We start from the raw sequence: 27,866 nt of genomic DNA on the forward strand, positions 1-27,866 counted from the left end.
GTTAGTGCCCCTGGGTGTATTAGTACTTGCGTTTCCTCTGAGTTGAATCTCATTGTGTTCGGGTTGTTTTCTGATCACGTTTCCAGTCACTCTGGCTCCCTTGGTATTTCTCTGTCCTCCCTGGTGTTTTCAGCTCCTCCAATATAGATTTATCTGTAAATGTAATGAATGGGCAGCTTAATCCTTGGTTCTGCGTCATTAACGAAGAGATTCAACTAGACCAGACCTAAGCTCTCTGAGACAGGAAGTGTCTTTTCATTCTGTGTTTGTACAGTGCCTAGCATTATGGGCTCCTGGCCCAGGACTAGGGCTCTTAGGTGCTACCACAGTACAAATGATAAATAATAATTAATAACGTTAGTCTCTGTGGTACCTCCCCTTGCTTTGATGCTTCTTATTACCCTTTTTCCATGGCCTTTCAGCCTCTTTTCGATCCTCCTACTGTCCATTTTCCAATCACAGTTGTGTTACTCTAACAAACAAAAAAAAGTGCAATTGAGTGACCAGATCTAGTCTTTATAAACCATTGCTCACGTTTTCATTATCTTCCAGAAGTTTAGTGATTTTTTCCCTACCCTCCCTTATTAATTGAATATGAATAAAAACTAAACTAACGGCAGTCATGGCCAGGACCTGCCTCCTCGCCTTTCTTTGAAGTTCCATACCATATTTACGTTTCGCCCACTCTCATGTCAACACCTCAGTTTTCTACAAAAAAAAAAAAAAAATCCAGCGGTATAGTAAATTGGGTTGCAGATTCCCTTGAGAGAATCTTTCTTCTACAGACGGCAGGTTTTTTTCTATGATCTTAACAGGGAAAAAGATGAGGGGCCAGATTTTTCAAGGTGTTTAGGTGCCTAAAGATGCGGATTGCCTAGCAGAATTAGGTGCATAACGGCCATTGACTTCAATTGCATTTAGTCGCCTAACCTGCTTAGAGCTTTGTAATTCCCACTCGGCCCCTATTTGCATCTTTAGGTACTTCAATATCTTTATAAATATGTTTGATTTTTTCAGATATTCCCTTGCATTCTCTGTGCACAAGTCGGGCAGGGCTCCTTCCATCCTCTGGCCTAGCCATTCCTTCTGTGCCTGGGTAGTCTAGTGGTTAGAGTTGAGAACTGGGTGCTCTGGACACCTGGGTTCCACTCCTAGCTCTGCCACTGACTCACTCTGTAACCTTAGGCAAGTCATTTCTTCTTCTGTACGTGCTTCTGTTTACCCACCAGTAAAATAGGGATAATACCTACCTTCCAGGGCACCGGAGCCTAATGCTTTAATGTCTAGCTAGTGTTTTGAGGTCCTTATTTGAGGCCTGTACAGGGTTTCAGGATAATGTTCTGATGAGGGTCAAGATTTTCAGCAGTGTCTAGGGATTTAGGAAACACAGCTCGTGGGGCCTGATTTTTAGAGGGTCTCAGTGCTCAGACATTTAAGGTATCTCATCAAGTTGAGCCCCAAGATCACTAGTCACTTCCGAAAACCTTGGCCAAAGAATCTCCTTTCATGTTTTCCCAGCCCCTTAGAAAACATTTTCCTGTGCGATTCAGTACACCTAGTTTATCTTCCCATTAACTCACCTCCATGCATGAAATTAAATACAGCCACAAAGCATTTTAGTAGTAACACTGGCCACCCCAATCCTGACTAGCCGCTGATGCTCCACTCTGGACTCATCCCAAGGGGTCTGTTCACTGCATCCATTCTGCCGCTCCTTCCTCCCGCAGCCATTTGAGTTACGGACATAGCGTCCCTTTCACACTGGGCCAGCTTCCAGCATTGCTCGGCCTTTGTCTGGTGAGCCACGCTCTGCCCCAGGCTACACCCGGCTGTGCTGATCAGTGTGAGTGAGAGCAGGGTCCAGCCCGGCACGGTTGGTAGCATGGGAGTGCATCTGAGTCCCCTAACTGCGCCCGCCTCGAACAGTGTAGGATTGTGCTGCCATCTGGGACTAACAGGCAGCCAATCCCGCCTTCCCTGCAGGGATGCCCGGCCGACAGATTTATAGTCAGGCAGGAGGCTTGGGTACCTGCTTGGATATTTATAACTGCTCTTTTTTGTTTTACGGCTGTGTCTCAGCAAACAGCTTCCCTTGCTCCCCCCTGCCCTCCCCTTCCCCCTTCCTTCTCCATTTCCTCTGAAATACTTCATCAGTTGAAGGGGAATAAAGTTTCCAGGGAGGGGATTGCAAACCTGCTCCCCAGGCCGAGAGCTTTGAAATTGAACGCGGTGTGTTTGAAGGGCCGCTGGGAGCAGGCTCCGCATGCAGGTCTCTTTCAGCTCACACCAGCCAGCAGGAAGCAGGGTGGCTTCATTTGAATGACAGTTTCATTAGGCCGCGGCCGGTGTTTTTCATTTTTCTGCTTTTTATTGCTGCTTCTAAAAATGCAGATAATGAATAACATGCCTCTGAGCAGAGCAGGGGCCAGCCCTCATGACTCCCACCCTGGCTCCAGGATCGGAGGAGGGGAGGCCAATGACCTTATGTATTTATGTTTATTCTCTAAAGCAGCCTTTTCAACAGCCCCCAAACCCGCCCCGCCCTGTTGATTAAAGTGCTCTGCAGTGCGTTGGGGCAGGTCAGCCTCACACGATGGGAGGGGCTCGTTCCGACCGCTGTTAGAGACGCCAGAGGAAAGCAGCAGGCCCGCAGTTGTGCGCTTAGCTCTGGACTTGAGGCTTTGTGGTTCCATAGGGAGAAAACATGTCTGTGAGATGCACTGTCACTGGTGGAGGTGTCAGTCACCCTGCTAAAGTGCTCCCCAAAGGGGCGGTTTGTGCTCCCCAGAAATGGCAACGCTGCTTTATAGCACGCTCCCCAGACGCCCCAGTGCTGCCCCTGCATTGCGATATAGCACGCTCCCCAGACGCCCCAGTGCTGCCCCTGCATTGCGATCTAGCACGCTCCCCAGACGCCCCAGCACTGCCCCTGCATTGCGATCTAGCACGCTCCCCAGACGCCCCAGCACTGCCCCTGCATTGCGATCTAGCACGCTCCCCAGACGCCCCAGCACTGCCCCGGCATTGCGATCTAGCACGCTCCCCAGACGCCCCAGTGCTGCCCCTGCATTGCGATATAGTGCGCTCCCCAGACGCCCCAGTGCTGCCCCTGCATTGCGATCTAGTGCGCTCCCCAGACGCCCCAGTGCTGCCCCTGCATTGCGATATAGCACGCTCCCCAGACGCCCCAGTGCTGCCCCTGCATTGCGATCTAGTGCGCTCCCCAGACGCCCCAGTGCTGCCCCTGCATTGCGATCTAGTGCGCTCCCCAGACGCCCCAGCACTGCCCCTGCATTGCGATATAGCACGCTCCCCAGACGCCCCAGTGCTGCCCCTGCATTGCGATATAGTGCGCTCCCCAGACGCCCCAGCACTGCCCCTGCATTGCGATCTAGTGCGCTCCCCAGACGCCCCAGTGCTGCCCCTGCATTGCGATATAGCACGCTCCCCAGACGCCCCAGTGCTGCCCCTGCATTGCGATATAGCACGCTCCCCAGACGCCCCAGTGCTGCCCCGGCATTGCGATCTAGCACGCTCCCCAGACGCCCCAGTGCTGCCCCTGCATTGCGATATAGTGCGCTCCCCAGACGCCCCAGTGCTGCCCCTGCATTGCGATCTAGTGCGCTCCCCAGACGCCCCAGTGCTGCCCCTGCATTGCGATATAGCACGCTCCCCAGACGCCCCAGTGCTGCCCCTGCATTGCGATCTAGTGCGCTCCCCAGACGCCCCAGTGCTGCCCCTGCATTGCGATCTAGTGCGCTCCCCAGACGCCCCAGCACTGCCCCTGCATTGCGATATAGCACGCTCCCCAGACGCCCCAGTGCTGCCCCTGCATTGCGATATAGTGCGCTCCCCAGACGCCCCAGCACTGCCCCTGCATTGCGATCTAGTGCGCTCCCCAGACGCCCCAGTGCTGCCCCTGCATTGCGATATAGCACGCTCCCCAGACGCCCCAGTGCTGCCCCTGCATTGCGATATAGCACGCTCCCCAGACGCCCCAGTGCTGCCCCTGCATTGCGATCTAGCACGCTCCCCAGACGCCCCAGTGCTGCCCCTGCATTGCGATCTAGCACGCTCCCCAGACGCCCCAGCGCTGCCCCTGCATTGCGATATAGCACGCTCCCCAGACGCACCAGCACTGCCTCCCCATTGCGATATAGCACGCTCCCCAGACGTGCCAGCGCTGCCCCTGCATTGCGATCTAGCACGCTCCCCAGACGCCCCAGTGCTGCCCCTGCATTGCGATATAGTGCGCTCCCCAGACACCCCAGCACTGCCCCTGCATTGCGATCTAGTGCGCTCCCCAGACGCGCCAGTGCTGCCCCTGCATTGCGATATAGCACGCTCCCCAGACACCCCAGCACTGCCCCTGCATTGCGATCTAGTGCGCTCCCCAGACGCCCCAGCACTGCCCCTGCATTGCGATATAGCACGCTCCCCAGACGCCCCAGTGCTGCCCCTGCATTGCGATATAGTGCGCTCCCCAGACACCCCAGCACTGCCCCTGCATTGCGATCTAGTGCGCTCCCCAGACGCGCCAGTGCTGCCCCTGCATTGCGATATAGCACGCTCCCCAGACACCCCAGCACTGCCCCTGCATTGCGATCTAGTGCGCTCCCCAGACGCCCCAGTGCTGCCCCTGCATTGCGATATAGCACGCTCCCCAGACACCCCAGCACTGCCCCTGCATTGCGATCTAGTGCGCTCCCCAGACGCCCCAGTGCTGCCCCTGCATTGCGATATAGCACGCTCCCCAGACGTGCCAGCACTGCCCCTGCATTGCGATCTAGTGCGCTCCCCAGACACCCCAGCACTGCCCCTGCATTGCGATCTAGTGCGCTCCCCAGACGCCCCAGTGCTGCCCCTGCATTGCGATCTAGTGCGCTCCCCAGACGCCCCAGTGCTGCCCCTGCATTGCGATCTAGTGTGCTCCCCAGACGCCCCAGTGCTGCCCCTGCATTGCGATCTAGCACGCTCCCCAGACGCCCCAGTGCTGCCCCTGCATTGCGATATAGTGCGCTCCCCAGACGCCCCAGCACTGCCCCTGCATTGCGATCTAGTGCGCTCCCCAGACGCCCCAGTGCTGCCCCTGCATTGCGATCTAGTGCGCTCCCCAGACGCCCCAGTGCTGCCCCTGCATTGCGATCTAGCGCGCTCCCCAGACGCCCCAGTGCTGCCCCTGCATTGCGATATAGCACGCTCCCCAGACGCCCCAGTGCTGCCCCTGCATTGCGATATAGCACGCTCCCCAGACGCCCCAGTGCTGCCCCTGCATTGCGATATAGTGCGCTCCCCAGACACCCCAGCACTGCCCCTGCATTGCGATATAGTGCGCTCCCCAGACGCCCCAGTGCTGCCCCTGCATTGCGATCTAGCACGCTCCCCAGACGCCCCAGTGCTGCCCCTGCATTGCGATCTAGTGCGCTCCCCAGACGCCCCAGTGCTGCCCCTGCATTGCGATCTAGTGCGCTCCCCAGACGCCCCAGCGCTGCCCCTGCATTGCGATATAGCGCGCTCCCCAGACGTGCCAGCGCTGCCCCTGCATTGCGATCTAGCACGCTCCCCAGACGCCCCAGTGCTGCCCCTGCATTGCGATCTAGCGCGCTCCCCAGACGCCCCAGCACTGCCCCGCATTGCGATATAGTGCGCTCCCTAGACGCCCCAACGCTGCCCCGGCATTGCGATCTAGCACGCTCTCCAGACGCCCCAGCACTGCCCCTGCATTGCGATCTAGCACGCTCTCCAGACGCCCCAGCACTGCCCCTGCATTGCGATATAGCACGCTCCCCAGACGCCCCAGCACTGCCCCTGCATTGCGATCTAGCACGCTCCCCAGATGCCCCAGCACTGCCCCTGCATTGCGATCTAGCACGCTCCCCAGACGCGCCAGCACTGCCCCTGCATTGCGATCTAGCACGCTCTCCAGACGCCCCAGCGCTGCCCCTGCATTGCGATATAGCACGCTCCCCAGACGCGCCAGCACTGCCCCTGCATTGCGATCTAGCACGCTCCCCAGACGCGCCAGTGCTGCCCCTGCATTGCGATATAGCACGCTCCCCAGACGCGCCAGCACTGCCTCCCCATTGCGATCTAGCACGCTCCCCAGATGCCCCAGCGCTGCCCCTGCATTGCGATATAGCACGCTCCCCAGACGCGCCAGCACTGCCCCTGCATTGCGATCTAGCACGCTCTCCAGACGCCCCAGCGCTGCCCCTGCATTGCGATATAGCACGCTCCCCAGACGCGCCAGCACTGCCCCTGCATTGCGATCTAGCACGCTCCCCAGACGCGCCAGTGCTGCCCCTGCATTGCGATATAGCACGCTCCCCAGACGCGCCAGCACTGCCTCCCCATTGCGATATAGCACGCTCCCCAGACGCGCCAGCACTGCCTCCCCATTGCGATCTAGCACGCTCCCCAGACGCGCCAGTGCTGCCCCTGCATTGCGATATAGTGCGCTCCCCAGACGCCCCAGCACTGCCCCTGCATTGCGATATAGCACGCTCCCCAGACGCCCCAGCGCTGCCCCTGCATTGCGATATAGCACGCTCCCCAGACGCCCCAGCACTGCCCCTGCATTGCGATCTAGTGCGCTCCCCAGACGCGCCAGTGCTGCCCCTGCATTGCGATATAGCACGCTCCCCAGACGCCCCAGCACTGCCCTTGCATTGCGATATAGCACGCTCCCCAGACGCCCCAGCACTGCCCCTGCATTGCGATATAGTGCGCTCCCCAGACGCGCCAGTGCTGCCCCTGCATTGCGATATAGTGCGCTCCCCAGACGCGCCAGTGCTGCCCCTGCATTGCGATATAGTGCGCTCCCCAGACGCCCCAACGCTGCCCCTGCATTGCGATCTAGTGCGCTCCCCAGACGCCCCAACGCTGCCCCGGCATTGCGATCTAGTGCGCTCCCTAGACGCCCCAGTGCTGCCCCTGCATTGCGATCTAGCACGCTCCCTAGACGCCCCAACGCTGCCCCTGCATTGCGATCTAGCACGCTCCCCAGACGCCCCAGTGCTGCCCCTGCATTGCGATATAGTGCGCTCCCCAGACACCCCAGCACTGCCCCTGCATTGCGATATAGCACGCTCCCCAGACACCCCAACGCTGCCCCTGCATTGCGATATAGCACGCTCCCCAGACGCCCCAGTGCTGCCCCTGCATTGCGATATAGCACGCTCCCCAGACGCCCCAACGCTGCCCCTGCATTGCGATATAGCACGCTCCCCAGACGTGCCAGCACTGCCCCTGCATTGCGATCTAGCACGCTCCCCAGACGCCCCAGTGCTGCCCCTGCATTGCGATATAGCACGCTCCCCAGACGCCCCAGTGCTGCCCCTGCATTGCGATATAGCACGCTCCCCAGACGCCCCAGTGCTGCCCCTGCATTGCGATATAGCACGCTCCCCAGACGCCCCAGCACTGCCCCTGCATTGCGATCTAGTGCGCTCCCCAGACGCCCCAGTGCTGCCCCTGCATTGCGATCTAGTGCGCTCCCTAGACGCCCCAGCACTGCCCCTGCATTGCGATCTAGTGCGCTCCCCAGACGCCCCAACGCTGCCCCTGCATTGCGATATAGCACGCTCCCCAGACGCCCCAGTGCTGCCCCTGCATTGCGATATAGTGCGCTCCCCAGACGCCCCAGCACTGCCCCTGCATTGCGATCTAGTGCGCTCCCCAGACGCCCCAGTGCTGCCCCTGCATTGCGATCTAGCACGCTCCCCAGACGCCCCAGTGCTGCCCCTGCATTGCGATCTAGCACGCTCCCCAGACGCCCCAGCGCTGCCCCTGCATTGCGATATAGCACGCTCCCCAGACGCACCAGCACTGCCTCCCCATTGCGATATAGCACGCTCCCCAGACGTGCCAGCGCTGCCCCTGCATTGCGATCTAGCACGCTCCCCAGACGCCCCAGTGCTGCCCCTGCATTGCGATCTAGTGCGCTCCCCAGACGCCCCAGCACTGCCCCTGCATTGCGATATAGCACGCTCCCCAGACGCCCCAGCACTGCCCCTGCATTGCGATCTAGTGCGCTCCCCAGACGCCCCAGTGCTGCCCCTGCATTGCGATATAGCACGCTCCCCAGACGCCCCAGTGCTGCCCCTGCATTGCGATATAGCACGCTCCCCAGACACCAGCACTGCCCCTGCATTGCGATATAGCACGCTCCCCAGACGCCCCAGTGCTGCCCCTGCATTGCGATCTAGTGCGCTCCCCAGACGCACCAGCACTGCCCCTGCATTGCAATATAGCACGCTCCCCAGACGCCCCAGCACTGCCCCTGCATTGCGATATAGCACGCTCCCCAGACGCCCCAGTGCTGCCCCTGCATTGCGATATAGCACGCTCCCCAGACGCCCCAGTGCTGCCCCTGCATTGCAATATAGCACGCTCCCCAGACGCACCAGCACTGCCCCTGCATTGCAATATAGCACGCTCCCCAGACGCACCAGCACTGCCCCTGCATTGCGATATAGCATGCTCCCCAGATGCCAGCGCTGCTTCCCCATTGCATCCCCTCTGTATTAGGCTGTTAGTGGATGCAGGGAAAGTGCGTGTGTGTCTGGGGCGGAGCATAGCGCAGCTGGCAGCTTGGAAGCCGGAGCCATGAATCAGCAGGAAACATGATTGGAGCAGGGGAACGAAATGTAGTTTGGCCTTAGGGCAGCGGTTCTTGAGTTTCATCATACAGTGACCCACACTCAGCCTTGCAACGGGTCCTCCTCAGATGCTCCTAGAATCCTTTGCCCTTGGTCCCATGGGCTTATGGGGCGCTTCTGGCATCGGAGGTGGACCCAGATGGGCAGGAGGCCAGGAACTGGGAAAGAGGAACATCCCCCACCCCCTTCCCAGGTACCTTGAAGAGATGCTTTAAGAGCCAGAGCTATTGAGGGCAATTGGTGGTCTGCAGAATGAGGCATGCATGGGGGATTGGGAGAAGAGATGGTCTGTGAAGGGATCTTGCTCTTGCAAAACGTCTACAGAATGGAAGAGCCAGTGGTGTGGGGTGGATTTTTGCTTTTCTCTGAAGCATGGAGCAGAGATCCGATCAGGAGTGACACACCCTGTGTTCTCGTGTCTCCAGCTTTGTGGCTTGTGGGTCACCGGGAATCCCAATGAGCGTGAGTTCCAGTATGTATCAGTTTAGTACCTGGCTCCCCCTCTCTCTGGGGGGATGCCGATGGATTGCATGCTCTGGGGTCACCGGGCAGCTGGGGCACAGCTGCATCCACCAGACGTGGTTTGACTCCCGCTGTGGAGAAGAGGAGGGACGAAAGTCAGGTGGCTAAGAGCAGGCCTGCTGGGAACTAAGAGCAGCCTGTGGGGCTGCTGACCCAGGGACTCCAGGGAGAGGAGACTGAGAAGTCAGGGCTCTTTAACGAGCAGGAGGGCTGGCTCTACAGGAAGAAGACTGGGCAGCGTGGGGTTAGATAGTCTGGCTGTATGGGGTCACCAAGCCTGAGAACCCATAGTGGAGGGTGGGCCTGGGCTCCCACTGTGCTGCCATCTAGAGACCTCTGCTGCTACCAAGGGGCTGATTAGATCCCAGGTGGGCTGGAAGATTGGTGGAGGAGGACAGACCTTCAGAGGGAGGAATGAACCCTGGGCAAAAGATCTGGGTTTGTGTTGGTTTGGATTCTTTGGGGTGAACTTTGGGACTTAGCCAGCGGGGTAAATCGCTTCAGCAACTAATAGAGCCATCAGACACAAGGAGAAACTGAGGCAGGGTCTGCCGTTGGGTATAGAGGGACCTTGCATTTGGTTAGGCCTTTTCCCATTTTTAATAGCGCGGATCCTGTGAGCCCCTCTACCAGACTGCTCTACCCTTTTCAGTATGAATAGAGGGGTGCACCTGGTCACACATCTTTTCTGCCCCCGTATTATCCAGGGTATCTGGGGTCATGCCATGCAGGGCAGCATTAATAGGGAACTAATTCAGTCACTGCTTAGTCTGCCAGCCAGCAGGCCAATTGGTGCCAACTGTGACAGCGCGTTCTATGGCATGGACCTCTGTCCGTGGGCTGAGACCCACCCAACTTATTTTGGGGGCACCGACCAAACTTTGGCTAGCAATGGCTTTTGGTCGCTGCTGGGTTCAAGTCGGGGTTCAAGGCTCCTTATCCCATTACTGATCTCCCTGAGCTACTCCCAAAACTCATTGGGCAGCCCTGAACCAGGTTGCCTAATCCCCTGCAGCTGGACTCCCCAATCCTGCCTCACGTCCCGCTCATTCTTTTGGCCATAATGGGGCGAGTGTATTACAGGCCGGTCTGCCTCCCTTAGAGGGCCTGTTCTTTCCCCAAGGCTCCAGTCTGTCCCCCCTTTACCCCAACATGGGGAGTGCAGACCTATGCCCAAGGTAGATATATGACGTTTGCATCAGTGCAATTGGCTTGAGCAGCTGTAAGATGTTACCCGGTGTTCTAAGGTGGGAAGGGGCATGGGGGGGCTGGGGCAGCGTTTCCTGGTGCATCTACAAGACATCCTGCTGAATGCCCCCACAGTCACAATTGACTAACCATGCAGGAGATACCCCCTCTTTGTTGATGCAGAGGAAGGGAGTTAAACCCCTGCCCCGTGTGCCCTGGGGGCATCCATCCCCCCCAACACCTGCTTTGTCCAGCAGGGACATTTGGGGCAAATCCTGGTGGCAGAGTAGGATCCTGGGCGCCAGTTAGGATTTGCCCCGTATTGAGCGCTGAGAGAGCCGAGGACCTGATGCGTCTGGGAGCAGATCGCACTCCTCTCTCTTTTCCTTCTCACCTTCTTCCGCTCTTCGGCTCCATCCTGTCCGCTCCGCTTGGTCTCGCCTGCCTCTGCAGTTTGTTTCTCATTAAGCGCTTTGCTCAGACGCTCTGATTGTCTCTCGTCGCCTCGCCATCCCTGGGGGATAATCAGTTCCACATGGGCTGTGCACGTATGGGGGGAAGCACTGCCCAAACGCTCACCTTCTCTGTGCTGCCAGGTTCCTGGTCCTTGGGTCAGGCCCATCTGCTCCGCTCTTCCTCTGTGGAGGGGTGAGGAATTGGCTCAGGCGGCCCCCAGGAGGACCAGCGTGTGGAGAAATGACTCTTCTCCCCCCTCCCCCCCCGCCGCTCCTTCTGGCCTGCTGCCATGGATCCGTCTTACTAGGCAGGGATCCACACAGTCATGTAGTACCCATGGGGGAAGCAAAGCCCAAGCCTGGGTTAGGCTCAATCCTGACCCTAGTGAAGGCCCTGGGATCTCCACCGTCGATTTTAATGAGAGCAGCAGTTGGCGCTTTGTTCCTCAGCCCCCAGTCTCCCCTGAGTGCGGCAGCTCTAGACTTCACTGCTGGTGCTGCCTAGACCTGGTCCGTTTTGGCTTGGCTGTGACTCCTCCCTTCACCTCCTTCGTGCTGGCTCAGGCACCCATGGGCCTTGAGACCACAGTGAGAGCAGGGCTGAAAGTGGAGGCAGGTTCTACGCAAGGGTCCTCGTTTCAACACTCCCTCCTCCCAGCCGAGCTCCCCCTCTCACCTCCTCACTCCAGCTCTCAGGCTCCAGCCTCCTCATCAGGTCCCCCCACCCCCTGGCCAGGCCTCAGCCTTCCTAGAGCAACCCCACCAGCATGTGTGTCACATGCATGTACCCCGGAGCCCTCTGTATTTGGGCCTGGCCTCCCTGGAACTCCCTGTACCAAGCCTCAACCTCCCTGGAGCTGCCTGTCTCCCTGCCCCAGGTAGCAGCATACTGCCTGCTCCTGAAGCCTCTCCTCTAGGACCTCTCTTCCTCATACTTATTTTAATTTAATTGAGATATCCTATCTCCTAGAACTGGAAGGGACCTTGAAAGGTCATCAAGTCCAGCCCCCTGCCTTCACTAGCAGGACCAAGTACTGATTTTGCCTCAGATCCCTAAGTGAGCCCCTCAAGGATTGAACTCACAACCCTAGGTTTAGCAGGCCAATGCTCAAACCACTGAGCTATCCCTCCCCCCCATATCTTTGCCTTCTGTGACATGTCTGCCCCTCCCTGAGCCCCCTGCAGCCTGGCTCAATGGGGCTGTGTGCCCCTTCCCTTTGTCTCCCAGGAACTGCTCCAGCCCCTGCCAGGCTGGTTGGGTTCATTCCACGGGTGCTTTTCATGGGATTGTCCCGGGGGGATATTTGCCATGCAGTTCATGGCAGAATACAGCTCCTGGCCCTGCTACTGACTTGAAGCTGGTGATACAAGGGCCAGATTCCCAGGTGATGGGCAGTTACAAATCAATAGGTGGGCGCTAGGGGGTCTAAACTGCTATATGGTGAAGGAGCAGAAGAGGGTGTATGTTAGTGTGTGCTGGGAGTTACTTGGGCGTACTCCTCCTTACACCTCTCCTGCTTGTGTTTCCTGCCACGCTCTTCTTAGGAGGTCTGCACCAATGTAACTACATGGATTTTTAAATCAGACCAGTGCACCTTTTCTCATACAGCCAAGACCGTATGGTCCCAGATCCTCTTCGTTGCCCTTATGCTCAGACTCCTTTGCACCCATCACACACGCCTGCTGTAGCTCACAACCCCTTACACATCCCCCCCAAATTTGATCCTGTTGCGTGGGCGACACTCTGCTGCCTAGATAGCGAAGAGCTCGTCTGCAATAGCATCAAACCGAACGAGGAGACATCTTCAATACTAACCAACTAACACTGCTTCTCTTTGCACCTCGGTCTTTCATCCCCTCACCCCCAGCCTGTAGCATGAGAATCCTGCCTCTTTGCGTCAGAGGACATGGGAGGGGACCGCCCCAGCGGTCTGCTATGGGTTGTGATGGATTGGGTGATGGAGTGGTTTGATGGTACCAGCTCAGGCCTCTGTGCCAGGCTCATTGGGGTGGGGGAAAGGGAGGAAATCTTTGCAAATCTGAGAGGCAGAGAATAAGAAATAATTGAAATTTTAAAAAGGTAGGCTTCTTGCTGGACACTGTTTCTAAATCACTTTTTTATAATGTTAAACAGGGGAGAGGCACCTCCAGCAACACGTTACCCCCCAGACGTTTTCTAATGGTAAATATTTTTGTTCTCTCTCTATCTCTTTGAGGAGTTCTAACCGTAGATGCATCTTGTCTTGGCATAATAACTGGGCATGGGGCCTGAGCCGCCCACCTAACTGCATGCCACACTTCCCGCCCTAGCGCATGTGGCTCAGGGGTCATTAATGATGCACTTTCCACCTCCGATGCTTACTAATCTCCCCCCGCCATTCCTACTTCTAAACCCGCTGCAGCAAGGCCAGCCTGGGATCCGGCCGTGAGTTGTCTCTGCAACCGGAGAAGGAGAGAGAGAGAGACAGGGCATTCCGACGAGGAGCAGAGCTTGTGCGGGATGTGGGGCTCTGAATAGCTGCCTGCTTTGCTTATGCTTATGGCCAGACCTGTTGTCAGAAGATGTAACCGGCTTTCAAACTGAGGATAAGTGTCTGTAGGAGGAACAGGAGTACTTGTGGCACTAACAAATTTATCTGAGCATAAACTCAGACTAACATGGCTGCTACTCTGAAACCTGTCTGTAGGAGAGGCACTCAAACTTTGCCCATCTCAGCAACCTAAGGTTCTCTCTTCAATTTCCATGTAATGGAGCAGATCATGGTTTCTCTTGTCTTAGTGCAGAGGGTCAGAATGGAGCCTTGCATTGTGGGAATTATGGTCTCCGAGACTGTACCACTGAGTCAAAGACTGAAGTGGCTGCAGATAGCATTTTTACATCTTTGAGGCCCCCTGTTCAAAATAGATGTGGGCAAAATTTTTCACTCTAATAGTTTGTTTGCCCAAAAATGCAGTTTCAGGGCAACCGAAACTATTTGCCAATTCACGTCAAATTCGGCAAATCGTTTTGGCTGAATAAAAAGTAAATGAAAAACAAAAAGTTTGAAAAAGCCAAAATAGCATTTGGGACTTTCAAAATGAAACCTTTTGACTTTTCGTTTTGAAATGATGTTGCGTTTAGAAATGTAGCTAGATTTTGCTTTTGTTTTTTTAAATTAAAAGGGTAATAAACATAATGCAAAAAGCAAAGCAAACAAAAAACATTGTTTTGGGTCAAAAGAAACATTTTGTTTGACCCCAAACAATTTATTTTTCATATTGGGGTTTTGTTTTGGTGAGGACAACTGAAAAATGTCAGTTCCGACCCAAACTGAAAGTTTTTTCTGATTTGTTTTTTCTGATATTTTATTTTTTGGCCACCAATCTGGAAAACCAATTACTGCCTCTGCTCTAGTTCTAATCCCCACTGTAGGCCTGGCCCAGCCAGTGGGCAAGTGGTGGCCTCCAGCGTGGCTCTGATTTAAGTGTGGAAGGGCGATAGAGTGATCCTGTAGTTAACTGAGATGTCACATACCTCCCTTATGAGGAGACTGTCCCAGCCCACAGAAGAAAGGAGTTTGCTGCATATGGAAGGTCAGTGCCAGGAGTAAAATCCAAGTCTCCGGCTTTCTAGGCAATGATGTAACTTGAGCTGAAGGGTCAGCGGTAGCTAGGTCAAGCCCCCAGAGTCTCTCTTACTTTTGCCCATGATGCTGTTTTTCTGGACTGCCTGTGAGCTTGGATGTCAGTCGGGGAGAGTGGTACTGAGAGTCTGTCTGGAAAGAGCTTTCTTTGAAGCTGCCTTCCCCTCCACAGTGGGAATTGGGGGAGTGGCTGGTGTCAGTTTGGGGAAATCAATTTACAAATAGGACTGTTCAGGAAGGAAGGAAACAGCCCCTGCGGTCTCTCCCGGAGAGACCATATTGGGCAGCTTCTGCAGTGGGTGAGGGTCCCCTTTGCATTCTAACTGGTCATGGATTCCAAAGGGTTTAGCTGTCTGGAGGGCAGGGCCAGATGTCTTTCCCCCCTTGGTTTGCTGAAAGGGGATAGTGCATCAGTGATGGCCAGCACCCTCTCCTCTTACAAACACGGAGTTAATGCTCTTCTCTACGTTGATTGGCCTTTGCTTCTGGTTTGGACTCTGGGGAACATTCTAGCTATGTGCGCTCCCTGTGAACCACTCTTCTTCCCCCATGCTCTGCTTCCTGGACCAAGCTCTGCAGGGTGTCCTCTTCCCATCATCCCCTTCCCATTCTTTCTCCCTCTCTCCCCCTCTCTCCCCTTACAACCGGGAAGATGCGTTATTGCAGTGAATTGTTGAGTTGTCTATGTCCAAACCTCCTGGTGTCTGTAAAATGAGTTTGCTTCCAGTCACAAAAGATCTGCTTGGCCCAGGATTGAGCGGATAAAAGTTCCCCTAACGGTTTTCCCACATTAGGTGTTTGCTGTGACACAAGCATCACAAATGTGACTAACAGTCACCAGGATTCAGTGCATTAACCATCATTGCACTAGTCTCCTCTGACCCACTGCAGGCACTGTGTAATAAAGCAAAAGCTCGGATATTTTTCCAGCCAGTCCCCTGAATTTCCCACACACAACCATTGGTTTGCTTGTGCAAACTGGTGCTCATACACACACTGTTTTCACACGTGCATGCTCCCTGTCCGCTTGTGCACCAAAGCACAGGTTTGAAGCGTGCAAACCTAGGCATGTGTGCAAATACTGTGGGTACAGTAGAGGTGGCTGTTTGAAAATTTGGCTGTGTGTGTTAGACAAGCCCTTGAAGCTAAGGAAACAGCTCCCCAGACATAGGCACAAGGGGAAACACAATGTTATGGCTGGGTTTGGCAGCTTTAATTGGCCACTCAGAATTTTTGCATAGGATACTTTGCACTTAGCGCTTTTCATCTGAAGATCTCAAAGCACATTACAAAGGTATATAATAGCCCCACTTTACAGGTGGAGAAACCGAGGCACACTACAGGTGAACTGACTCACCCAAGGCTAGAACCCAGGAATCCCCAGGCCTTATTTTCCAAGGCGCTGAGCACCAGTAGAGCCCAGTGACTTCAATGGGAGTTGTGGGAGCTCAGCACCTCTGAAAATCATGTCCTTCCCTTGTTCTGAGCGCTAGAGAACACTGCCTGCTGGCCTTTAAAAGCATGTCCCAGGGCCTTCATGGTTTTCTCATGGAGATTTGTTGTTAATTTTGTGGGTTGTAATTTTGGCATAATAGTTGCAGTTACACAAACAGCCGTCATGAAGGTTTGTCCTCGGAGGGATGTGATTAGAACAGCAAATGCTGCTTTTGAGGGGAGGCTCTGGAGATCATTACCCCAATTTTTTGACCACCCTGCATTGCATCACATAGTCCCCTGCATCCCAGTGATCTGCCTTTACTCCCAGGCAGGCTTAAATAGGCCTCCCAATAAAGCCCATCACCTCAGCGCTACCCTTAGATTACCCAGAAAGATCCTTGCGATGTGAGGCAAAGGACTTCCTCTTGCTGTGGAACCTGCTGCCTCCACGGCACCTCCTGGCTTGGGAGCCAGGGCAGCACCCTACCCTGATCCGTCATTAAGAAGTTTTCAGTAACGTGGTTATCGCCTTAGACAGGCTGGATTAAACGCTCTCTGCGGTTACTGTATCTCAGCAGTACAGAGATAGCAATCGGTTCAGATTATCCAACAGCTGATTGGATGAAAGTCGCAGGATTAAATCCTTCAGCATCTGGTTTCAAGGCAGGTAACAGTCAGTTCATCTTGACTGACCAAGGGCTTATCTACACTGGTACAGACTCGTAGTATGAACAGGGCAGGCAGCCATAATAATAATAACACCTAGCTCTTATTTAGCCCTTTCCAGCCACAGATCTCATAGCGCTTTAGAAAGGAGGTCAGTATCATTATTCCCATTTTACTGATAGGTATACTGAGGCACAGGGAGGGTAAATGACTTGTCCAATGTTGCACAGCAGAGGAACTGGAAATAGAACCCAGGTCCCCTGAAGTCTAGTCTAGTGCACTCTCCACTAGGCTATACTGCCTCTCTGTAAGAGGCACTTGTACAAAGTGTGGCTTATTCCAGTTTCAAGCAGGGCTAACCACCATCAGTGCAAATAGCATCTTTGCCTATCTGCACAGAGGGTTTGCACCAGTGCATCTAGTCTCTTCTGGCTGGAATCATCATGGATCTGCAGAGACATGGCCAGGCCTAACCTTCTTTCTTGCCCGCTCTTCCTTTTACGGTTTTTCAAGAATTGTTTTGTTCCTCCTTGGATGCTTTCATTTGGCAGAGCGCAGCTACTTCTCTCTTAGCCGCTGGGCCCAGCTCTGCAGTATTTTAGTTGTGGTTGGTTTCACTTTTGTACAGTGCCCAGATACATTGTGATGGGCTCAGAAGGCATTAATTAAAACAGTCCCTGCTAACGAGGGTATAAACACAAAACCCCTCGATCTCCATTTATTTAAGGCAGATGAGAGATCAAGGACGGCAGCGTGGCTTCTGAGATGGTGGCCTGATTCTGTTCTCACTGTCCCTGGTGCAAAGCAAGTATTGTTCCATTGAATTCAATGGAAACACCCCAGTGTAAGTCTCAGAATCGGTCCCTTTTTTTTTTTCCTGGTCCTCGGTGTGTGTGCAGGGAATGAACCTTTCAGTTCCATGAGCCAAATTTATATGGCAGCATTATTAGGAGTGTGCAGTAAAAACGCAGGCAGGCACAAGATGCACGGAAAGCGTGATACTGTGTTAAAAGGCTATAAACCAAATACTTTAAAGGGACCATCTGAGGTTAAAGATAATGGGCCTGATTTTCTACTGCTGTGAACTTTGTGGTGTTATTTACATCTTTGCAGAGTGGGTGTGAAATGCTACCAGATCAGAATAGCAACACTTTACCCCACCTTGGGCTCACGTTGCATGGGGGTAAATGACTGTAAGATGCAAAGTAAAGAAAATCGAACCCCACCTACTAAAAAATAATAATACCCAACAAGTAAAGTTCCTAACCTCTTTAACAGAAAACACAGCAGATGTTTAAAAGTGACAGAATTTTGAAAATCTCGTGTACTCTGCGCCCCTCTTGTGGCTTACTTTAAGCATTTTCTTCAGCTCAGATGATGAAAACTGAGTAATTTAGTTTAATTTGTGTTCATAACTGCTGGTCAATTTCACATGCACCAGGGCAGATTCTGTTTTTCATTACACGGGTGTAAATCAGGAGTCAGTGGAATTACACCAGTATGAAAGGAGGATTGTGAGCAAACCTTAGCACAAGGCTGCAAGGTATTGGTTGCGAACACAGCAGAGGAGAGTTTGTGTTTTTGTTTTTTGTTTTGTTTAAAAGCAACATCTTTTCCATTGCAAGGCAAAGCGTATCATGACGTGCTGGAGAATTGTCTCTTGGTCTTTGTTCTTGTCAAAGCTTATTTTTACAAAACTTAACTTGGAAGACAAATTTGACTTGACGAGGCCTCTTTAATATTGGTAGTTTGGTTTTCTTTCAAAGAGTCTTTGATTTCGAACGGAAATCTCAACATAGTCCACTCAGAGGTCGAAAAGTAACTTCTGCTGGGGTATGAGTTTCTTGAAACCTGCCCTTCTGAAACAGACATATGCCCTGAAAGCAGGTTTGGAAACTGATTTCAGATGAGACATAAAAGCACTTGCAGTTATTAAAGGTTTCATGGCACTTGAAAAGTATGGATGTTAATCCCATTGTCCTCCCTAAACATCCACACTGCCTCAAAGTTTCATTTGGATACAACAGTCTTCTTCACTTCCCATCCTAAACTGTTGTGCAGTGTTGCTTTGCACTATTAAACAGATGCCATGTTCCACCCCAGAGGTGACCGCATTGCAGTAGTGGGTAAATGATCCATACATGCTGATCACCGTGGTCCCTTTTAGCCTTCACATCTATGCATTTTTATAATCTAAATGTTTGTTGTTATTTATTATTGAAAGAACACCCTTCATAAAAAAAGACTCTTGGGATGCTTTGGGGGAAGCGTGTCAAATGCACATGCTGGCCCAGGGAATGCAGGAAAAAAGCCCGGGGTTGTCGTGGTTTCCTTGCCCCGATAGTTCCAAAGGTCAGTGCAGTGGGGAGCAGGGGTGCAGCCAGGCATAATAAAGGAGGGTAAGGAGCAGGTGTTGGCTGCCTGGATCCCATGGAACAGAGAGGAAAGGTAATGTCGGGGCTGGTATCTGACTTGTTATTTTAACGCATAAGGCTCTTTTTGTTTGTTGGTGAGCTGTGCTGATTGCAGCCTGCTCCAGCTGCTGTGTCATGGTCAGGAAGTGAGACGGCGGCTTTCCGGGGGGAGGCCGCTTTTGTGTCTTCCCCCCCCCCAGTGATTCAGCCGGCACTTGCCAAAACCCTGTGTGGTTCGGTGAGTCATGTTTACACACTCCAGGCCTGGAGAGCCACATTCCCTCAGCCACCCAGGGCTGATATCACCGCAGAACAATGGATCCCACCCCACACTGCAAGCAAATTACTGTCTCCAGAGGCCTGAGACAGGCAGGGGCGAACCCAGAGCTATAATTAGGCTTTGGGTGTTTTAAGAGCCGGAGTCTTGATTTCCAAGGCCATTTGAAAGTCAATGGGACTTAGGTTCCTAAATCACTTAAGCACCTTTGAAAATGTTGCCCTTTGTCTACCCAGGAGATTTGCCCTGATTACCACCAGCTCCACTGGTGCCAAACCACAGATAGGCAAAGCTGCTGTTTGCACTGATGGAGCTTGAGACCGGGGAAGTGGCACTGGTGCCAGTCCCGGTGTGTAGCAGCTTTGCCTGTCTCCGCTAGGGTCCAGGCCCAGATCCTCAAAGGTATCTAGGCTCCTAACTTCCAGCGATGGGCCCAGGTTCTTATCTGGTGTAAATGGGTGTAACAACATTGAAATCAGTGGAGCTATGCCAGCTTACTCCAGCTGAAAGATCTGTCTTCTTGCATGCACCACTGCAACTATGCCAATAGCTGAGTCTGGCTGACTAGGTTCTTGCCTTCCTCCGTGTAAACACAGAGCATCAAGGGTCAGATATGGATTCCGTTAAGGGACCACATGGAGCATAATTGTCCATCTAGCCACTCGCTCTAGGGATGGGGACTTGGAATTATTCTGCGCAGGTCCCCTTGCTGTCAGTTTTTGTGCTGCCTCAAAATAAGAGATGCTCTGGGTCTGGAGGCAGCGTGCCCTAGTAGATTGGGTACTAGGCTGGAAATCAGGAGAGGTGTGTTCTAGCCCCATTTGACCACTGATTTGCTAGGTGATCTTGGATTAATCTGTGCCTCAGTTTCCCTTCCAGCCCGTTTGTCTGTTTACGGCGTACGCTTTTTGGGGCTGTGATGGTGTCTGACTGTGTGCATGTACGGCGCCTAGTACAATGGGGCCCTGACCTTGGTTGAGGCCTCTAGCTTCTACTGTAATACAACCTGATGCTCTCTGGTCTGCATAGAAAGGTCCTAGGGAGGTTGACTAATCACTATGATGTGGGGGGCACACCAAGAGCCCTGAGGCAGCCACCAGAGAGAGACACGTCCTCCACCTCTATCAAACGTTGGCATGCAGTGTGTTCTCTCTGCTCCTCTCAAGGACGGTCACCCTGATGTCTCAGTCCTCTACAGTCGCACTGTTCCTCCACTGAGCAAAAAGGCCTTTGTGGATGTAGAACCCAATAACCCCTACCTCCCCGCTCAGAAAACCGACTCAAACCCAGCTCTGACCCCTGTGACAATCATGGCATGAGAGATGCCATTTGCTCACCTCCAGCTCTTGCATAACTGCAGTTGTCCGTAATGGTCATAACATTATCCAGCCGTAGTATTAGGCTATCTGCTTTCCTGCAGAGGGGAGTTCCGGTGGTTGGCTGCATGCTGTGTAAGCATCTGGGTACATAGATAGGTGAAGAAATATGTCCTTAGCATTACATTTTGTAACTCTACTGGCCATATATTTCATAGAATGGTCCCTTTGTTCTCTTGTGATGAGACAGCATAAAAATAGCAGCAGCAGGACATTCACAGAATAATAATCCCAAATCCCCAGCACAGCAGACAGGGGTTAGGCGTTTCAGTCAATTACACTTCATGTGGTTCCCGCAAAGAGAGACAACCTGGAATTTGCTCTTTTCCAACGAATTTCTTTGGCGGGTTAGCACATTAGGTTCCTTGAGCCCAAATGTCTCGGTCATTCAAGTAGCTAATGTTCTGGAAGGGAAACTTTATTGGTCTTCATTAATGAATTTCAAAGCATTGTTCTAGTAGTTAGTACAAAAACCAAAGATTTGGTTTCACAGGGACATTGTGCAAGATGAAAATGTTGCATTTAAAATAATGCCTCTTCCTGTTGTAACAACAACGGCTGAATTTGATGACAGGCAGTAATTAACATTGTAAAAAATCGAACGTGCGCTTTGCCATTACTGCAGTGTGTATGTGGTTTTATTTTGCAAACCTTCATTCAGCTTGGACAGTGCAAATAGATTTGCCATTTTCATTTCATGGGGCCAGTCCCACTGTCCATACCTCTGTTTATTCTGCCAGGGAACTATTCATGAAGCAAGGTGCTGTTGAGCATGAGTAAGGATGGCTGAATCTGTTCCAAATTTCAGAAGAGCCCGGCACACAGGTGATGGGCTCTTTTGAAAATCTGTCCAGCAGATCTGCCACGGTGGGAGCCTGAGGGCTTTTGAAAATCTGATGGTGAATTGCAGGTAACATTTTCAAGTATGTCTACCTAATTGAGGAAGCTAAATCCCATTGATTTCAATAGGAGTTAGCATCTAAATACCTTTGAGGATCTGACTTCAAAGTCACGTTTGAAAATGGGGCATTTTAGGCATTTTTGAGAATTATTCTCTGCTGAGCACTTGTAAATCTGGCCCCATGTTTCTAGTTAGTCACTTCTTGTCCCCCCCTCTAGCCCAGCGCTGCTGTGTATGGGTTGCAAACTCTGCCCTGGCATCGTTAAATCATCCCCAGAACTCTATTCCCCTTGAATTATAATTGTCTTTAAAGGGAAAAACCATTTCTACTAACGTTGGGGTTTGTAAAACTTTTTATTTAACCACTCCCTGTGCCTAGCTTTAAGCACACGAGGAGCCCCGTGGAACTCGGCACATGCATACGTTCTTTGCTGGATGGGGACCAGAACAGCCTGCTCCTTTGGGAAGCCAGAACCTCTTCCAGTCACAAACAAACTCCACTTTCCCAGTGCCTGGGAGTGACAGGTGGCCTCCTACAGGGATTTAACTAGCTCACATGTGCTCCCCTGAAACCTGCCAGCAAACTGCTGTGCCTCAATCTCATCTCAAGTCCCATCTCCAAACATTCCTGAGCAGCCGCTCTGGCTTTTACCTGTGTTACTGCCTGACATGTTGTTTTAATAGAGAAAGCGTCTCCTGATAGAACAGACCAGTTCCCCTTTCCTGTCTGTTATTAATGAGCAGATTCTTTGAAGGCGAGAGGGTTATCTAGGGGGTAGAGTGGGGGACTGGGAACCTGGACTCCTGGGTTCTTTTTCCTGCTCTGCCATCGACACACCAGAAGACCTGGGATTAGTTACTATAACCAGGATGATAATGCCAATGCACCCCTCAGGATGTGGGGAAGGCTAACGAATGCTGTCAAATGGTTTGAAATCCTCCGAAGAAAGGCACGATAGAAATGCAAAGCATTAGGAAGGCTGTGCTCAAGTGGGATGCTGCCAAGTAGATTTATGCCCCACATTTGACCTGCCTTAAAATTTCTACAAGAGTATTTTAATTTAAGCTAGTAGCAGTTGTCCTCCAGAACCTGAGCATCTATTAAAAAAGAAAACCCACGATTCTGTTGCTGAGACATTAAAGACAACCAGTGGCAACAGCTGTTCAGTGTTTATGTAGGACCTATTCTCAAGTTTTGCAGTCTCCTGGTCCCTTTGTCGTCCGCTCAGCAGTAGGTCACTTAGCGGGCCCTGTATGGTCGACATGTGTGATGTTGGTGCACAAACAGATGTGTGCGTCTCTCCCACCATTCCCCGGCTTTCTTGGGAAACCCTCAGGCAAAGAATCAGTGCTTTCCAGATGGAAAAAGCCAAACTCCGTATTTCCCTCCAAAGGGAGGTTAAAACTAATACAGGGAGAAAAGATCCTGCAAATTCTGAATGAGTGTGTGCATGCGTGTGTGTGTGTGTGATGGTGTCGCTATTAATGACTGGTTTCTCTACCGGTGAATCAGAAGATTTGCTCTCTCCTCCCTAGGCACAGGTAAGCATCCTCTTCGCTTGTAGAAAGCCCTGCCCTGGGTTTTGTTGCTCTGCCATTACATTCAGACCACCGCTGAGCCATGTGACAAGACTTTCAAAAAGGGATGCCCAAAAAAGAGGCTGGATTTGCAGAGGTCATTCAGCTCTTTCTGGAAATTTGGCCTGTTTGGGTATGTCTAACTGCAGCTGGGGGACCAAGCTGCCGAGCCCGTGTAGTGAAACTCACTAAAGATAGCAGTGTAGATATTTCCACTTGGGATCTCGAACCCACCCAGCACGAAGTCACCTCAGCAGCGTGTTTGCACCTCACTCCTAGATTGGGCATCCTTTAAAAGCATTTATTGCTAACCTCTCTCTTTTCTTCCCCATGCAGAGACCTGCGCCGTGAACAATGGGGGCTGTGACAGCAAGTGCCATGACGCAGCCACGGGTGTGCACTGCAGCTGCCCAATGGGCTTCATGCTGCAGCCAGACAGGAAAACTTGCAAAGGTAAGGGACCAGCGAGCGAGAGCCTGGCAGCTTTGAGCCCAGATTATATGGGGGAGTGTGGAACCAACAGCTCTCCTGTTAGGTGATTATTCTCTGCTGGGAGCAACTTTTACTCCTGGGGGAATTCTGCGCATGTGCAGAATTTATGACTCCCACAGATTTCTTTGCTTCCTCGCAGAAATATGACTTTCTGACGGGGAAGCAAAGGGAAGTCACAAGAGCGGTCATGTGACCCTCCCCAGCAGTATGTTTCAGGTGCCCAGGACAGCCGGCAGAGAGGTAAATCACTGTGGGGCAGGGGGCAGAACTGGGGAAGACCGGGCTGGTGGCTCCTACCCTGCGCCAGGCTCAGCTGCTAGTCCTCTTCCCCCAACACTTCCTGCACCCATCACTGCTCAGCTGCAACCCCCTTGCATCCAGATCCCCTCATACCCAGAGCCTCCTGCCGTTTCAGTGGCCATGGAACAGATGAGACAGCCGCATATGTCTCCCTGGAGAGCTCTGGTTTCTGCTGTTAGCAATAAGAGGCTATCTTCCTCTCCCCTCCCCCCCCCGCCCCGTCCCTCTCTCTCCCGCATCAACCCTACTGCAGTCTGCTCTGCAATGGTTCAGTAAGGATTAAACCCCATGCGGAAGAGCATTGCTGTCCCATAAGAGAGCCTGGGGCTGTCCCTACCACCATCTCGCCGGTGTCTCTGGAGGCTTCGTGGGCCAGGCAGGGCGCTGGTTTTTAAGAGCAGAATTCTTGGTGGAGGAGGACCCCTGTACTAAGTCTTCCTCGTACGTGGGGATGGTGACCTGTGGGTGCTGCGTGCTAGATCCCGTGTTTGAGGTAGATCTATACTGAGGTCCTATGGTGATGGGTGTTACACCGGAGATCTGTGCCTAGATACTATGGTGATGGGCACTGTGGTGTGTGCATGGGTTGACAGGCTGGGGCTTGAGTATCTCAGGAGACTCCAAAGAGTTTGGGAAAGATATACAAAGGGATTTAGGTGCCTAACAATGCAGATGGGCGTTGAGTGGGATTTACAAAAGTGCCTAAGTGCATTAGACACCAAAGTCCCATCAACTTTCCTGGGAGTTAAGCACCTAACCTCCTTAGGCAGCTTGTGGACAAAAGCACCTACCTGCATCATCCGGCGCCTAAGCACCTGGCCCCTTTGGCAACCTGAGGTACTCTCCTCTCCTCCCTTGCCCTCCGACAGGCCAATGCGATTAGACCTGAGGGCGAGGGCTGACTCCCAGCCAGCACAGAGGCCTCTACCCAGACTGTACATCAGACTGTGGAAGATGAAATGCTCTTTGTTAGTTTCTAAGGTGCCACAAAGACTCCTGTTCTTTTTGTGGATACAGACTAACACGGCTGCTACTCTGAACCCTGTCATTGGGAAACCAGTTCACCTACAAAGGGAGGGAGCTACATTTCCCAGCCGAACTGTCCCCACTCCCCAAGGTTACCTGGGAAGGTGCACCGTACCTGGGATCGCTGGCGAGGTGCACTGCACCTTGTCCCCTGGGGCGCCTTTTGGAACTTTGGTCATTCAGAGGCATTAAAATCCCACTTCCCAGCCCCCACCCCGGCTCTGCCTGGGAACAGCAGCCCTGTTGTTCCGATTCCTTGTGAGCCGGGGATTGTAGCTGCCTTGTGTCAGCACCGTTCCCTGTGAAATCCAGAGGCAGGGGAAGGTTCAGTCTGGCGGCAGTCATGCAGCCTGGCAGCACAAGCACTGTGGTGGGCTAGCAGTTAGAGCAGGGTTCTGAGTGCCAGGACTTCTGCATGCCAACCCCAGTGGCTCACTCCTTCACCTGCAGCAACTCTGTGAACCTCTCTGCCTCGGCTCCCTCCCCTGTGAAATGGGGTTGAAACATCCAAGGGGGGACTGTGGGGAAGGCTGATTTTGTGATGAAACCAAAAGACTGGGAGCTGGGGAATCTGGATTCCGCTCCTAGCTCTGTTACAGACTTCCTGGGCAAGTCACACACTGTCTCCCTGTTTGATGGCTCATCTTTAAAGTGGGATAACACAGCCCTATGTCAGGGTGTTGAGAGGCTAACTTCACTCTTTGCAACGATGAATCATATTCTTGACGGTGGTCATGGCTGATTCATAATGTGTGGGTGCCAAGGAAATTGACCCATTATCTCAAAGTCAGAGTGGACGTAATGTTTGTGCAGTGTTTTGAGGTTCCTGGATGGCAGATCTAGAGGTATGTATGCTATTCGTGTGGTATTACTGAGTAATAACCCATGCACGCCCTTAGCTGCGGATGGCTGCATTGCATGGGCTGTCTGGATCTGTTTTCAGCTGTGTTCATTGTTTCCTGACACAACTTTCACCCGTGAAATTTGCACTTGCAAAATGAATTGTAGGAGCAAATAGAAGTTTCCATGCTTGCTGGGGCTGTACTTAAACAGAAATGCTGGCCGAACGGCCATCGATCCATCGTGTTTTAAATTAGCAGTAAATTCACTACATTATTTTAAAGAAAAGGAGGAACATTTGGAGGAATTAGGGGTATCACCAACACATGTGCATAGTGGATGTGAGTGAAAGAGACAGATCTGGTCACACACACACACACACACACACACACACACGCACATACGAGCTTGGGGTTCCAGATACAACCGCACTGCATGCCATCCCTTCAGCGGGAGACCCTTGACTCGGCCAGCCCCCAGGAGAGAAGGTGAAGCTCCAGAAATGAAACGCGCCTGCGTTCTGTCTTTTGGCAGCTTGGGGTCCTTGACCATAGTTGAAAGGAAAGCACCATCCTGCTGAAAGCCATCTACCTGCCTGACTGATTCCAGACCCCTCTGGGCTTCATTATTATTGTTCAGAGCACACCACCTTTCCTATTCTGCAGTTCCAGGAAAGCATAATAACCCAGAGCCATATCCCCTGTGTCTGGGATTTTATTACAGTTGTGAGCTGTTTTATGGTTAGTTCACTCACCATAATAAAAGAAAAGCCACAACCCCAGAGAGCCGCAGCTGTCGTCCTGGAGCTGAAGGCAACACAGAAGTGGGGGAGGGATGCAAATGGAGCTTTGGGCAAGGTCTGCCCTGAGCTCTTACCTGGGATTTGTCAGCCCAGGCTCGTTCTGTTTTACAGGTCATTTCCTAGCAGTAAATTTGCTGGCGAGTACAAAACCAAACCCAACCGCTTAGCAGGCTATAGAAGCTCTTTGGAAATGCCGGGGGGGGGGGGGGGAATTGATTTTTTAGGGTATGTCTACACTACGGGATTAATCCGAATTTATATAATTCGGATTTGAAAAACCGGTTGTATAAAGTCGAAATGTATGCGGCCACACTAAGCACATTAATTCGGTGGTGTGCGTCCAAGTACCGGGGCTAGCGTCGATTTCTGCAGCGTTGCACTGTGGGTAGCTATCCCATAGCTATCCCATAGTTCCCGCAGTCTCCCGCGCCCATTGGAATTGTGGGTTAAGATCCCAGTGCCTGATGGGACAAAAAACATCGTCGCAGGTGGTTCTGGGTACAGCCTCACCTCCTCCCTCCCTCCTCCCTCCCTCCCTCCCTGCATGAAAGCAACGGACGGCAGACAACCATTTTCGCGCCTTTTTTCCTGGGTGGGTGAACACTGCAGACTCCATACCACGGCAAGCATGGAGCCTGCTGAGCTCAAGACAGCAGTCATGAACATTGTAAACACCTCGCGCGTTCTCGTGGAGTTTATGCTCAGCCAGGACCAGAAAAACGAGGCGAGGAGGCAGCGGCGGCGGCAGCGCAGCGACAAGCATGATGAGGACATTGACATGGACATGGACACGGACACGGATACAGAATTCTGTGAAACCACGGGCCCCGGTGCTTTGGAGATCATGTTGTTAATGGGGCAGATTCTATCCATGGAACGCCGATTCTGGGCAAGGGAAACAAGCACAGACTGGTGGGACCGCATAGTGTTGCAGGTCTGGGACGATTCCCAGTGGCTGCGGAACTTTCGCATGCGTAAGGGCACTTTCATGGAACTTTGTGACTTGCTGTCCCCTGCCTTGAAACGCCAGAATACCAAGATGAGAGCAGCCCTCACAGTTGAGAAGCGCGTGGCAATAGCCCTTGGAAGCTTGCAACGCCAGACAGCTACCGGTCAGTCGGGAATCAATTTGGAATGGGCAAATCTACTGTGGGGGCTGCTGTGATGCAAGTAGCCAAAGCAATCACTCAGGTGCTGCTACGAAAGTTAGTGACTCTGGGAAATGTGCAGGCTATAGTGGATGGTTTTGCTGCAATGGGATTCCCTAACTGTGGTGGGGCGATAGACGGAACCCATATCCCTATCTTGG

General features: G+C 52.7%; 1 protein-coding gene across 6 annotated transcripts in view; it reads left to right on the top strand.

Moving 5' to 3' along the window:
- The window catches only part of SCUBE3 (signal peptide, CUB domain and EGF like domain containing 3), a 137,486-nt gene that overhangs the window by 82,078 nt on the left and 27,542 nt on the right, over window positions 1-27,866 (top strand). For 3 of the 6 annotated variants that reach the window (XM_065591718.1, XM_065591722.1, XM_065591719.1), the window contains exons 7-8: window positions 12,960-13,007; window positions 23,434-23,550. In XM_065591718.1, coding sequence (XP_065447790.1) covers window positions 12,960-13,007; window positions 23,434-23,550 — 165 coding nt within the window. The remainder of the gene's footprint in view (window positions 1-12,959; window positions 13,008-23,433; window positions 23,551-27,866) is intronic. The other 3 variants (XM_065591723.1, XM_065591720.1, XM_065591721.1) reach the window with 1 other exon arrangement.

The sequence above is a fragment of the Chrysemys picta genome, chromosome 4 (assembly GCF_011386835.1).
Source record: "Chrysemys picta bellii isolate R12L10 chromosome 4, ASM1138683v2, whole genome shotgun sequence".
Taxonomy (NCBI): Eukaryota; Metazoa; Chordata; order Testudines; family Emydidae; genus Chrysemys; species Chrysemys picta.